The following is a 12,593-nucleotide window of genomic DNA, read 5'->3' on the forward strand; positions in this document are numbered from 1 at the left end:
ACTCTTTCCAGTACTCAAACCCCTGCTCTTGAAATACCAATACTCGTCTTTAGTTTTTGACTGACTCTTAAGGTCTCTAAAGGCAGTTTCTAACCACACCAGACCAGTGATCTCTGCACTATTCAGAGCTAATTCCATGTTTGACTGGGTATGGAAATTCTCCACTCACTAGAAGATTCATCCCCTTTCTTTAACCTAAATGGGGGTCTCCAACTTAACTACCTACTTGTCCTTGCCAACTTTCCACAGTTCTCCTGTCTGTGTTAAACTGCTCTCAGTCAGGGCTGAATTCTGAAACTGTCAGTACTCGACTCTTCTCAGCTAGGGCTGAAATCAGACCAAATTCTCAGCATCCAGTTCAGAAGTTTTTCTCTGTTAAGCTGATGCTATCCAATCAGATCTCTTGGAGCAGCCTGTCACTCAAGGCTCTCTGTTTCTGTAAAGAATTAACCCTTCATAATCCTTTATCTGTTTACACAGCACTTCTAAGCTTTTAAAAATGCAGCTTGTCACACCCTGCCACAAATTTTGCTAGTCTTTAAGGTGCCACTGGACTCTTGCTCTTTTCTACAGCTACAAACAAACTAACACAGCTACCCATTTTGATTTCTTTCCTTAGGAAGTCATTGGTATGGATTAATAGATGTCTATCAATGAATTTGTTTCCTTCGTTTGAATTAGTGACATTTAAACCAGACCTGCTATATGTTTATTGTGATTGATAAACCAGTTTGGATGGAATAAGTGGATTTCAAGCCAATTAGTTTCAGTAGGCTAAATGGGGTTTAAAAGACTAGATCCAAAAGTGTTTTTGCCAGTTTGGTGTAGTGGTTAAGTGTGCGGACTCTAATCTGGGAGAACCGGGTTTGATTCCCCACTCCTCCACTTGCACCTGCTGATGTGACCTTGGGTCAGTCACAAGCTCTGGCACAACTGTTCCTGAAAGAGCAGTTTGTGTCAGAGTTCTCTCAGCCCCACCCACCTCACAGGGTGTCTGTTGTGGGGAGGGGAAGGGAAAGGAGTTTGTAAGCCGCTCTGAGACTCCAAGTGAAGGGTGGGATATAAATCCAATCTCTTCTTATTCTTTTCTACATACAGACAGTGTCTTCTACTAATGAAAAGTGTGTTTTATACCTCGCTAGAGCTTTACATGAGAAAAGTGAAGCTAAATCCAAAAATATTCTTCTAGTTCTAAAGTGTTTAAATTTAAAGCTGTAAGTTTTAGTTTTATGTAGTCTGTTCAGTGTATTTTATTAATATTGTAAGCCAACTTCATCTACATGAGGAAGAAAGGCGGCTTATAAATATTTTAGATTAAAATAGTTGTGTGTGAGGTTACACAAGTGCAGGCATAAAAACAGCTATAGAATTCATTTATTGATTACATTTTTACACTATCCTTTTTCCAGGGAGCTCAGGGTGGTGCACTTTGTTCAAGACTACACAAGGGCAAAACTCACCAAAATCAGACCTATACACTTTGTGATCCACTAGCATGAACACAGCCTACTGCTCTGTGTTAAGCTCGGTTTGGTGCTTGACAGGTTTCCTCTTGGAGATCTAGGCAAGCAGCAAAACCAGGAAGTTCATAGACATTCCAAGTGGGCCACCATAGTTGGGTGGTAAACTGTATTCAGCTTCAGGGATCTAATGCCACAGTTTGATAGATTTATAATATCACTGTTTTGAATGTTTCCAGATTTATGACTACCAAGCAACCTTAGAATTAGTGTTAGTATTTCAACATATTTGCAGCAGCAACAAGAGCTCCATTGAGTATCATTTCTGTGTGGAAGCAGCCATGGTTCACTTGTTAATAATGGGAACTGAGCGAGCCTGGCATTCACACCCCTGCTTCATGTTCCATCTCTCCCATATCATAAACTAATTTATGTCCTGGTGTTTTTTTGTTGTTTTTGCAAAACACAATTTGGCATTACATCCAAACCAGTTAACTATGGTTTGTAATTGTGATTTGCAATCCTGATTTCCAGGGTGAACGCAAACCATAGTAATCTGGTTTGAACTATGATTTGCAGAAAGCCAGGAAGTACATCATTGGACTCTAATGTGGGAGAAGAGAGCACATGAGTCAGAGGCTCCTTCCAAGCTTTTCAGGTACACCAAACCCCAACTTCACATGGTATTTGAACTTTTAAGTGAACGCTATTATGCTTCATAGAGATTTGTCTAGGACAGTTTTTTAGCCAGTTTTCCACTTCCATTTCCAGAGGACGCTTCCCTCCCTACCATGGTTGTCTCTGCATATTGCTGAGCCTTGTTTTATGAAGAAGGGGGAAACCAGATATACCCCACTGAGCTTCTTGAAGGGAGGGTAGGATGCTTTAGCACAACATACATTCATCTCATGTGGGCCATGTGTTAAGCCTCCCCCATTGACCCCCTGTGAGACAGGAGTGCCACCTCCCCAGCATCCACACAGTGCAGGGGAAAATCAGTAGTTGTGAGCAAGCTGGCTTACTTGGGAGACCGTCTGCATTTACTGATTTTATAACGGAGGAATTTTTCATAAGCATCTTTGAAATCTCTGAGTGCCTTAAAATAAAGTTTGAAACATAACTTATGCAGGATATATATGATGCTAACAACGTCTTGCTTTGAAACACCATAATTATTGATTTGCTAATCTGTTTTCTTGCTACGGTTATATATTCTTTTAAAACTTATTGTGTCTTTCCTGTATTTTTAGATAAGCTCTGTGTAGTACAGTATACAGATGCTATGAAAGCATTATGAGATATTGATAGCAAATAATTATGATGTTAATACATCAAACTTTGTTTTCAGTTGCAGAGATTAGAACATGATCTTGAAATGGTTTTATCAACTGTCCATGCAAAGAACAAAAAGCTGAAGGAAGATTTGCTAAGGTATCTCTTACTGCCCCCAAACTACTTTGTTGGTTCTATAAAATACATTATAACCATTATATCTTTCCCCATCCATGTTCAAAGGGAACAGCAGTGGTTGGCGGAACAACAGCAGCTAATAGACTGCCTTGATCAAACAGAGGAAAAAATTAGCAATCAAGTTGTAGTATTTTCTGAGAAAAGGTATTTTTACTATTAAGGGTTTGGGGGGAGTTGATTCAAGTTGTAAGCAATTTTTATTGTAATAAAATATATTTTTGTATGTAACAAAATAATTAGAATAATTTTGGTTGCTGTTTTGTTTTTGTTTTTTGTCACTGGAATAACAGAGTATGACAAGTTACCATTTACACCATTTATAGTGTTAATGTTTTCTTTTTAAAACAAAAAAGTCACATCAGTTAAACTTTATTTTTTACATCTTAGAGCCTTCCAGGAACTAAAAAGTAAAATGCTGAAAATAAAAGCCTATAAGGAAGAGATCTTGAATGCCCTTGGGGAGTTCCTCGAAAAACATTTCCCTCTCCCGGAAGATAACGGACTTAAAAAAAGAAAGACAGTACGGCCATTTGCTTTTTTATCTTGAAGAACTAAGTCATTTTTCTTTTGGGATGATAATTAAGTGCATGAACAGAAATGCTGTATACACAGAGAAGTGATTAGGTTTGATCTAGTCACTCCCTTCTGCAGGGAGTTGTAGTTGTTGTTATGTATTGTCACAGTCAGATATTTGACTGGTAGATGATGTTCTGCAGTTCAAGAATTACAGAGGTATCTTTGCAGGATTCTTGCTGTTCCAAGCAACACTGACTTCTGGAGCTGAGCTAGTGTTATTTGCTCAATGCCCCGGTTTTTCATGAGACTTCTAGGCACTGCTCCAAGGGCTTCAGTGACAACTGGCACAATGGTCACCTTCTTCACCCAGAGGCTCTAACTCTGTTCGTAGATCTTGGTATTTCATGATCTTCTCCTGTTATTTTCTGTTCTCCTAGGATTGCAGTGTCAATGATCCAAACCCTATTTCTCATTTTTTCCCTACAACTGTGATATCAGGATGATGATTTTGGATCCTACTTAGCAGAAAGGATTGGCTTGGAACCTATGAGACATGGTTCTTTCCTGTCCTTCCCTTTCCCCAGTAACCCCTTGAGACCTCCAAAAAGCTGTAGGGACCATGCACATAAAAAGCCCCATGGCTTTAAGGGCTGCAGGGCATAGGGGGAACCAGGCAGGACACCCCATGTGCCACTATAATATCTCCCACCAGTTGAATGATCTCTGGTGAAAGGGGTGGGAAATTTTGCCTGCTTCCCTTCCTCACTGTAGCCCCCTGAGCCACCGTCTTATCTCTCCAGTACATTATTTTTATTTTTCTGTGACTCCAAGGAGGTCGGCATGGCATACATGGTTCTCCCTTTCTTACTTCTCTGGCTTTTGAATAGGGTAGCAACCTATTGCAATGCTTGTTGTATGCATCATCTTGCTTTTACTGCTCTGTCTTCTTCCTTTGTAATCCACTCTCTGTGTTGATTGTGGTTTGTCGTGCTTCACACAGTTTTCCTATTTGCATTCTTTCCTCATTCCTGTAAGCCCAGTCCTATTGCATTGTTACTGGATGTCTTGTGCTGTCTGATTTTTTGCACTCTACCTTGAGTCTCAGTGAGAAAAGAGGGCCATAAATGATGTAAATAAACTTCTAGTATTGTCATTTTGAAAGTCCAGGGGGACCACTAGGGAAGAGGAATGACGGCGAGGACTGCATCACAAGTGTCCTTGGATCTACTCCATAGTTGAAAAGTAGCTTGGATGCTTCAGTATGTTCTCATTATCTGCTCTTACTCTGTTCTCAATTCCACCTTCATTCTTTTAAACCTGTCCTTTTTTAACCCTCTTGCCCCAGTTTTGCCCTCTAATGGTAGCCTGTTCTGCAGTTTTAGCTTCTCAGCTCCGTTTGTGTTGCCTGTCTCTCTCCCTGAATGTTGCAGGCTGTGGGAACTGATACATGTTCTTGCAGCTGTTGCTGAAAGCTATTTCCCTCTGGGTATTTCAAACACAGAGGTCATGCTATTTCTACTTCAGCTCCTTTTGCCGATTTGGCCCAAAAACAGAGTGTGTGCTGTGCCCCCTGGTGGCCATTGTTGGCAAAGTTGCTGTGGACATCTCTATTCTTGTTCTAAAGTTTAGCAATAGAATCTAAACTTTAGCAAATAGGATTCCCTATTTAAAGTTATTAAATCCAATGATAATCAAGATTCAGATATCCTGAGTAATATTTGAGACATTCCCTTTGAAAGTTTGCTTTCTGATGATATCTTTAGAAAGAATGATATTTAGAGTTTGATAAAATAAATACTGAAAATGAATCTCATATCCAGTGGGATAATTGGATCTCTCTTCAAGAAACAAATATCCCGATGGGTATGAGATTAGTTTTCAGCATTAGTTGTCACTACCTCTTAGTGTCTTACTTAGTAAACTGTAACTTGTGTGACTGTGTTGAAAATGTGCAGTCAGATAGATTTTATGTGAAATATAAAAGGTATATTACTTAGTAAACCCAGTAGTAAGTGCGAGAACAATTATGAAGCAGCAAGTAGTAATGATGACAGTCGGGAATCTGATGAGGAGGAATGCTGTTCTCTCTAACTATTAACTTTTGATAAGAGTAATTTTTGACTCTGTTAGAAATGCTGCCGACACACTTCCAAACAATTATCTGAGCCCACTGTCGGTAAAATTGTAAATGATACCTGAAATTCACAGTTCTTGTATCTGACAGAGGGAGCTTTGACTCTCAAAAGCTTACGTCCTGGAAATCTTTTTAGTCTCTAAGGTGCTACTTTACTATAATCTAGTCCAGGGGTGTCAAATATGCAGCCCAGGGGCCAGATCAGGCCCCCGGAGGGCTTCTATCAGGCCCGCAGTGGAACTGGCTGTCTTCTGCTTCTTCTTCCAGTTCTGCTGCTGTTGCGTCATTGTAGGTTTGTAGCTTACAGATATACACCTCAAGATTGCAGCAGCACAGACATTTTGATGCAGTCATTCAGAGCAAGTGGTGTCAGTTATCAGACACTGTTAAATAAACAAAATATTGCAAAAGTGCTAATGTTTTAAGCATGTTTTTATTTTAAGTTAAAAAAAAACATTTGTGTCCTTTATAAAGTTTATATCTCCGCTACCTGGTATTTCATTTTAGGACACACATGGCCCGGCCCAACAAGGTCTCATTTCTGTCAGATCTGGCCCTCATAACACATGAGTTCGGCACCCCTGATCTAGTCCTTCTACTACAGACAAACACGGCTACCCTCTGAAACTGAAATTCACAGGTTTTTAGAATATTAGGTCCTCCAAAGGTGACTTGTAAGTCCAAAAGTAATACTAGGATCACTGATTTTAAATTTAAAATACTATTCTTCTGGGGAATCAAAATCCCATTTTTGTCACTTTAAAAATATTTGTCTAATACACTGCTGTAGGAAATAGGTTAAATTGTAACATGGAATAAAATCAAACACTAGGATCAGAAAAGATAAAAAATTATCTGCCCTTATGAATATTATCTGAGATAATAAATATAGAGGATTTAACAGTGCAAGTTATCTTTATATCCCCCTCTTCTCCCTAATAGGAACCCAAAGCAACTTATGAGACCAATCCCCTTTCCTCTGTTTTTACCCTCACAATGACCCTGCCACCGGCCCAGGGTCACCTGTCGTGCTTCCACAGCAGAGTGGGGAACTGAACCTGCCTTTCCCAGATTTAACCACTACACAATGTCAATGAGTTTACAAGAGTTAACTTTGTTTAGGATTGCTGTTAACAAATGGAATGTATTCTGGGTTGGCAGCTTATATTATTTTTGCTAATAAGATGCCTGGATTCATAACGAACTATCCAATTCCTGAGAAGTATTAATAGCGAATATCTTTGATTGCCTGAGAAGTATTAATAGCGAATATCTTTGTTTTAAATTTAATTTGATTGATTTACTCTAATATTGGCAGGTTTCAGTCTGACAGTGTATTAGAGTATATTTGAATGTATATGTTTGTTTTGTGTTGTTAGATTGTAAACTCCCTTTCCAGCTAAGATTTGCTCTTGTGTAGGCAGGCTTCTGTTTATGTATAAGTAGTTGGATCAGTACCAGCACTCATAAACTAGATCTATAGCTAACAGGGCAGTTTTATGCAGAGTTACTGCACTCTGAACATGGATTTCAACTGGTTTAGACTGGAGTAACTATTTAGGATTACACTGTAGATAGGCATGTGAATGCAGGCTGTTCACACTGCCTTGCTTTTAATAAGGTGTGTAGTGTGTTCAAACAGGGACTCCAGCTCCCATTGTGGCATAACCAGTTGTACATAAATATCTTTTTCAAGCACAACTGAAACTAGATTGAGGCATAAATAGGGAAATTCTAAATGTGAATCAGCTATAATTACATTTCAAACTGTTACTTTTGTGAATTTGCTGGTTTTTGGTATGAAACTGAACTGTTGTCTTGTGCTTTCTTAAGCGTTCATCTGGAGAACAAGATGTACAACTGATAACATTACATGAAATTTTAGAGGTGAGAGATTTTTTGTTGTTGTCTGTATCTAGAGTATAGAGCTCTGCTGTTCAAGACTGGAATTGTCCAGTAAGAAGATAAATATTCATACAATTTTGGAATGGTCAGCTGCTCCCTGTACAATGTGAAACAAGGCCATAATATGGTGTTCATACCCAAGGAGAATTACTGCTGAGTCCCAAAGCTGTTGTCTTTTTCACAGAAAAAAGGGCTCTTTAATTGGTTTTGGTTAAAGAAGATCTGAAAGTAACATGATGAATTATCTACACTTTATATGTTTGAAAAGTTGTGTAAGGGATAAGCAAAATGATTGACTAGTCTCTCATTCATGCTTTGTAATGCACTTTTAAAGTCAAACTATTGTCATGCACTCTACCTGGGCTGCCCTTGACCAGAACCTTCAGTAGACAGAGGGTGTTGTAGACTTCCTATCGCACCTACTTTTCAGCTACATGGACACAAGGCCCTAATCCTATTTGCTAGCTTTTTAGAAACTACTAATTTGCATATTAATTACATGTTTTTACAAACATATGGAGCAATCCTAAACTGGTCTGCTCAGAAGTAAGTTGCGTTTTATTCCCAGGAAAATGTTCGTAGGATTGCAACTATAGACATATAGACATTGGTTTTCTAAAGTGTGTATGTGTGTTTGTTAAGTGCTGCCAAGATGCTTCTGACTTATGCCAACGCTATGATTTTATGACCTCAACAGCCTTGCTCACGTCTTGCAAACTGAGGGCTGTACCTTTATTGAGTCGATCCATCTCATGTTGGGTCTTCCTCTTTTCTTAGCATTATGGTCTTTTCCAATGAGTCATGTCTTCTCATAGAGGTGACCAAAGTATGATAGCCTCAGTTTGGTCGTTTTAGTTTCCAGGGAGAGTTCAGGCTTGATGTGATCTAGAACCCACTGGTTTGTCTTTTTGATGGTCCACGGTATCCGCAAAACTCTCCCCCCACACCATGTGTCAAATGAATCAGTTTTCTTCCTTGGCCAACTTTTACACCCATAGATAGTAATGGAGAATACTATAGTATGAATTACCTTGATCTTGGTAGACAGCAACACTTAAAGATCTTTCTAGCTCCATCATGGCTGCCCTTCCCAGTCTCCGTCTCCATCTGATTTCCTGGTTGCCAGTCTCACCTTTGGCCGATGATGGGCCAAGGAATAGAAAATCTTGAACGATTTTGATTTCTTCATTGTCATCCTTTAAAGTGTAATTCCTCAGTCCATCCATTCTTCCCTTAGAGTAGGGTGCCCTGGGCTATCACACACAGGTATAACTGGAGCAACATAATCTATAATGGACAAAACTGAGGAATACTTTCAAAACAGTTTATAAGTCATCACCCATTGTCAAAGCTATCTTTAAAGCTGAGTTGTCTAGCAGCCTTGCATTTGCATCTTTTCTCCCTCATATGAATTGACTTCTCCCTCATATGAATTATATTGAGCAAGGAGCCACATTCTACAGACTAGTTTGAGGATATTTTTAACATTTATTTAAAGATAGCAGTTAGTTTGGCATCAAGGAAAACTAATGGGCTAGTGAAGTGTGGCAAGTAAGTACCAGATGTATATATAGTAAGAAATATGGGCCGCCTCTGATGTTTCCCTTTCCCTCTCTGTAATATGTAGTGCAACTTGCCATGTATTGTGAAAGCATTATACTGAGTATTTCTCTAGCCAATGGGTGGCATCCAGCTTGCTTTTTTTGCTTGTCCAGTTTTCCTTACTACAGCCTTCATGTCACATAGCTTTTGTCCTTGCATGTCTCATGATCCCCACCTTAGCCTTTTTAGTGATCAAAGGGAACCTCTCCTGCCTTTTCACCAGAGAAAAAGCTGGCTGGATCTCATAAGAATATAAGAACATAAGAGAAACCAATGTTGGATCAGGCCAATGGCCCATCCAGTCCAACATTCTGTCACACAGTGGCCAAAAATACCAGGTGCCATCAGGTGGTCTCACCCTGAAGTATGCACTGAATGGCACTTGAGAATACCATCTAAGACTGAAGGTTAATGGTTTCACTGATTTACTGGAAACCATGATCGATGGTTGGGTTTTAATTTAATTAATTTATACTTTGGAATTTTTTTTTAACTGTATTGTATTTTTAAAATGATGTACACCGCCCTGAGCCCTCCGGGGGAAGGTGGTTTAGAAATTCAACAAATAAATATATATGTAAACAATGTGTTGGCATTGGGGCTAAAAGATTCTTCAGCTAGATATGACAGATTTAAAGGGAGGGACTCAAGATGGCTGTACTGTTTTCATTGACAGTCTCCTTGCTTCTTGTAATACGTCGATCCAGTTTAACCCTTGAGGCTGATTGGCCACATGAAATCATTGCAGAGGTTTTGATCAAAGATGACAAATTAGGACATCTTTATTAAAATTGATTTAATACCAGCAACACGAGGTGAGTTCACTTAGATATCTGGGTGTTAGGAGAAATTTTACATGTAGAATTTTGAAACATTACTATATAATGGGTTGGAGCCCATGATCTGCAGGTGCAAGGATTGTGGTGTCTTCCCCACCCTCTCTCCTGGAGCGATTTCCAAACAGGATAATTTGGGGGTCAAGGGACTTGGGTGTACTAATAACTGCATCAGATGGGTGGCTGTGGGAGGAAGGGAGATGAAGTAGCTCCTTGCTCTTCCATGAGTGGAGCTCCACTCTTGCAAGAGGCAGAAAGGGCAATCCTGTTCCTCATTACAACCATCTGATCGATGTGATTAGTACACACAAGTTCTTTGATCCTAGGAATAAACTTTCCCAGGACCAGAAATGACTCCACAAGGGAGGGGAGAGCAGGTAAGATCTCTGACCCAGTACTTTCTGCTGGTGATTTGTGGGATGGAAGCCTTTGTTTTATACCTATAATCTAATTGTATGTAAATCACCACTTGAATATGCATGTTACATTCATCAGACTGAACGTTTGTATAACTGTGTTCTTTCTGACGTTCTTAACAATTTGACCTGTAAGGTAAAAGCCATTATCTTTTTTAACTGATTAATCTCAATCAACTTTATTTTTGTATGCAGTTTTTAGTTTGAAGACAACTTGAAGAAAATACTTGCACCAGTATTTATATATTTGTAAGCACTCCTTATTAACTGTTATCTGACCTAAAGCTCATTCCAACAGGTTAAAACTAATGTGTTTTAAATCTCATTCTCATTTTCAGAGCCTTATCAGTAAACTAATAAATAAACCACATGATCCATATGTAACAATAAGCAATTCATTTTGGTCACCTTATATTGAGCTTCTGCTGCGATATGGGATTGCATTAAGACACTCTGAAGATCCAAGCAGAATACGTCTAGAAAATTTTCACCAGTAACAAGAGTGCTACCACCTGATAGTCAGCAGCCGTGAAGTTGACTTGAATAGAACTGAATGCTCTCTTCTGAATGAGAAAATTACAACGCTTTTTTCTGACTGTGGTTCAGGTTGTTATGTTTATTGAGCATGGAGTTTACAGAGCAGTGTTTTAATGTGACATTGGAGCAGTTCTTTTACGGTAATTTTTGTTTCTATAAGTAGATAATGCTTGCATTCTGAAAACTAGACTGTTAAGAGACCAACTCAAATTAAAGGACTGTTTTAGACTGATGTTTGGCTTAACTGTTTTTCTTTTCAAGGTTCTCCCTCAGTCAAAGTCCTGGAGTATATGTAATTCTGCAGGCATACAGTATTTGTGAAAAACATGAAGAGTCCTAACAATCTAGTCAGTGTTGTTTGATGCCTCCTTCTGTGGGGTGAGAGGTAATGTTCCCTTTAAGCTGTGGAGTCTTGTGAGCAAAAATTCTACTTTGTGAGCTACTGACATTAAAGTTGTGAGCAAGCATTTTGGCTACTGCATAAATTAGTTCACCCTGGAGCCCTCCTTCCTGAGCTAACACAAAAATGCATGAGCTAGAGGCTAAAAAACTGTGAGCTAGCTCACACTAACTCAGCTTAGAGGGAACACTGGTGGGAGGTACTTACCATTCCTCCACCCACCTGTCTTCTCTGCCCCACTCCCCATCCTCTCACTAGTGAACCTTATAGTGATTGTTTTACTGGAACTCGGGTTAAGTATAATCTCACAAATACAGTGACGGCAGTTACTCCATTATGTAGAAAAAGAAAATGTTCACAAAATTTCAGAACTTCAGGCCTGAAAAGCTCTAGATAATTCTAGAATCTCTAGTGAATAACATTTAACATACTCATTATGGAGGTGCCCAAACAGTCCTTGTACATAGTTCATAATCGTCTGACATTTGGAGATTGTATTTACATGTTGAATATGAAATATCATATTCCACATGCTATCAATGCAATTTTTTTAAATTTACTTTGTTGTTATCCCACTCTTTCTCCAGTGAGCTCATTGTAACTTACATACATAGTGCCTGCTTTTATCTCACAACAACTCATGAGGAAGGTTAGGCTGAAAGAGTGAGACGTCCAGTATTATCAAATGATCTTCATTGCTGAGTGAGGATTTGAAACCTGATCTCCCCTGTCCTACTCCAACATTAACCACACCGAATCTCATCTTGATTAAAATGTATACTCACAGCTTGCCTCTGTGGAATTTCTGGCCTCCTTTGGTTATAGAAGAGTCTTTAGAAACAGAAACACAAAACAAATATAAGGAGGCTGAATTCCAGCTGTCTAACAGCATGGTACTAAGCAGCGTAAGCTGGACAGGATGCTGACTAAGTGATTCTTGCAAAGTGCAAGAGCACCGCTCTCTATTTTTGCAAAGGTCCAACTCCTGTACCTGGTACAAAGGACCTAGGCAGTGCACCTGAACGGTCCAAAGCACGGAAGCCCAGTTGGCAGCGTGAGGTGATATCCAAATGGCAGAATTCGTAAGCATTCTTAGCCCTCCTGTCCAGACTAGGACCCCACCCCACAGCTGATGCAGTTGTAACACAAAGGTATTGATACATTGTCCCTGACAATATGCTGAGACACACGTTCTCGGCTGCAAATGAGAGCAAACAATGTGTTTCTGCTAGCCTCCAAAACAGAATCTGGCAAACTGTTCCCCGCCAGCTGCCCACCCCCAATCTCCTAGTGCAGAGAGATGGGAAAAGTCCAGTG

The 12,593-nt window shown here is 39.5% G+C and overlaps 1 protein-coding gene across 1 annotated transcript in view; it reads left to right on the forward strand.

Moving 5' to 3' along the window:
- The window catches only part of CENPK (centromere protein K), a 25,732-nt gene extending 14,661 nt beyond the window's left edge, over positions 1-11,071 (forward strand). Inside the window, exons 6-10 of the mRNA XM_015410241.1 lie at positions 2,809-2,891; positions 2,976-3,074; positions 3,318-3,450; positions 7,414-7,467; positions 10,678-11,071. Of these exons, the coding sequence (XP_015265727.1) occupies positions 2,809-2,891; positions 2,976-3,074; positions 3,318-3,450; positions 7,414-7,467; positions 10,678-10,836 (528 nt within the window). The 3' untranslated portion in view covers positions 10,837-11,071. The remainder of the gene's footprint in view (positions 1-2,808; positions 2,892-2,975; positions 3,075-3,317; positions 3,451-7,413; positions 7,468-10,677) is intronic.
- The last annotated feature ends 1,522 nt before the right edge of the window (positions 11,072-12,593 follow it).

Source organism: Gekko japonicus, unplaced genomic scaffold (assembly GCF_001447785.1).
Source record: "Gekko japonicus isolate JY-2015 unplaced genomic scaffold, Gekko_japonicus_V1.1 scaffold179, whole genome shotgun sequence".
NCBI lineage: Eukaryota > Metazoa > Chordata > Lepidosauria > Squamata > Gekkonidae > Gekko > Gekko japonicus.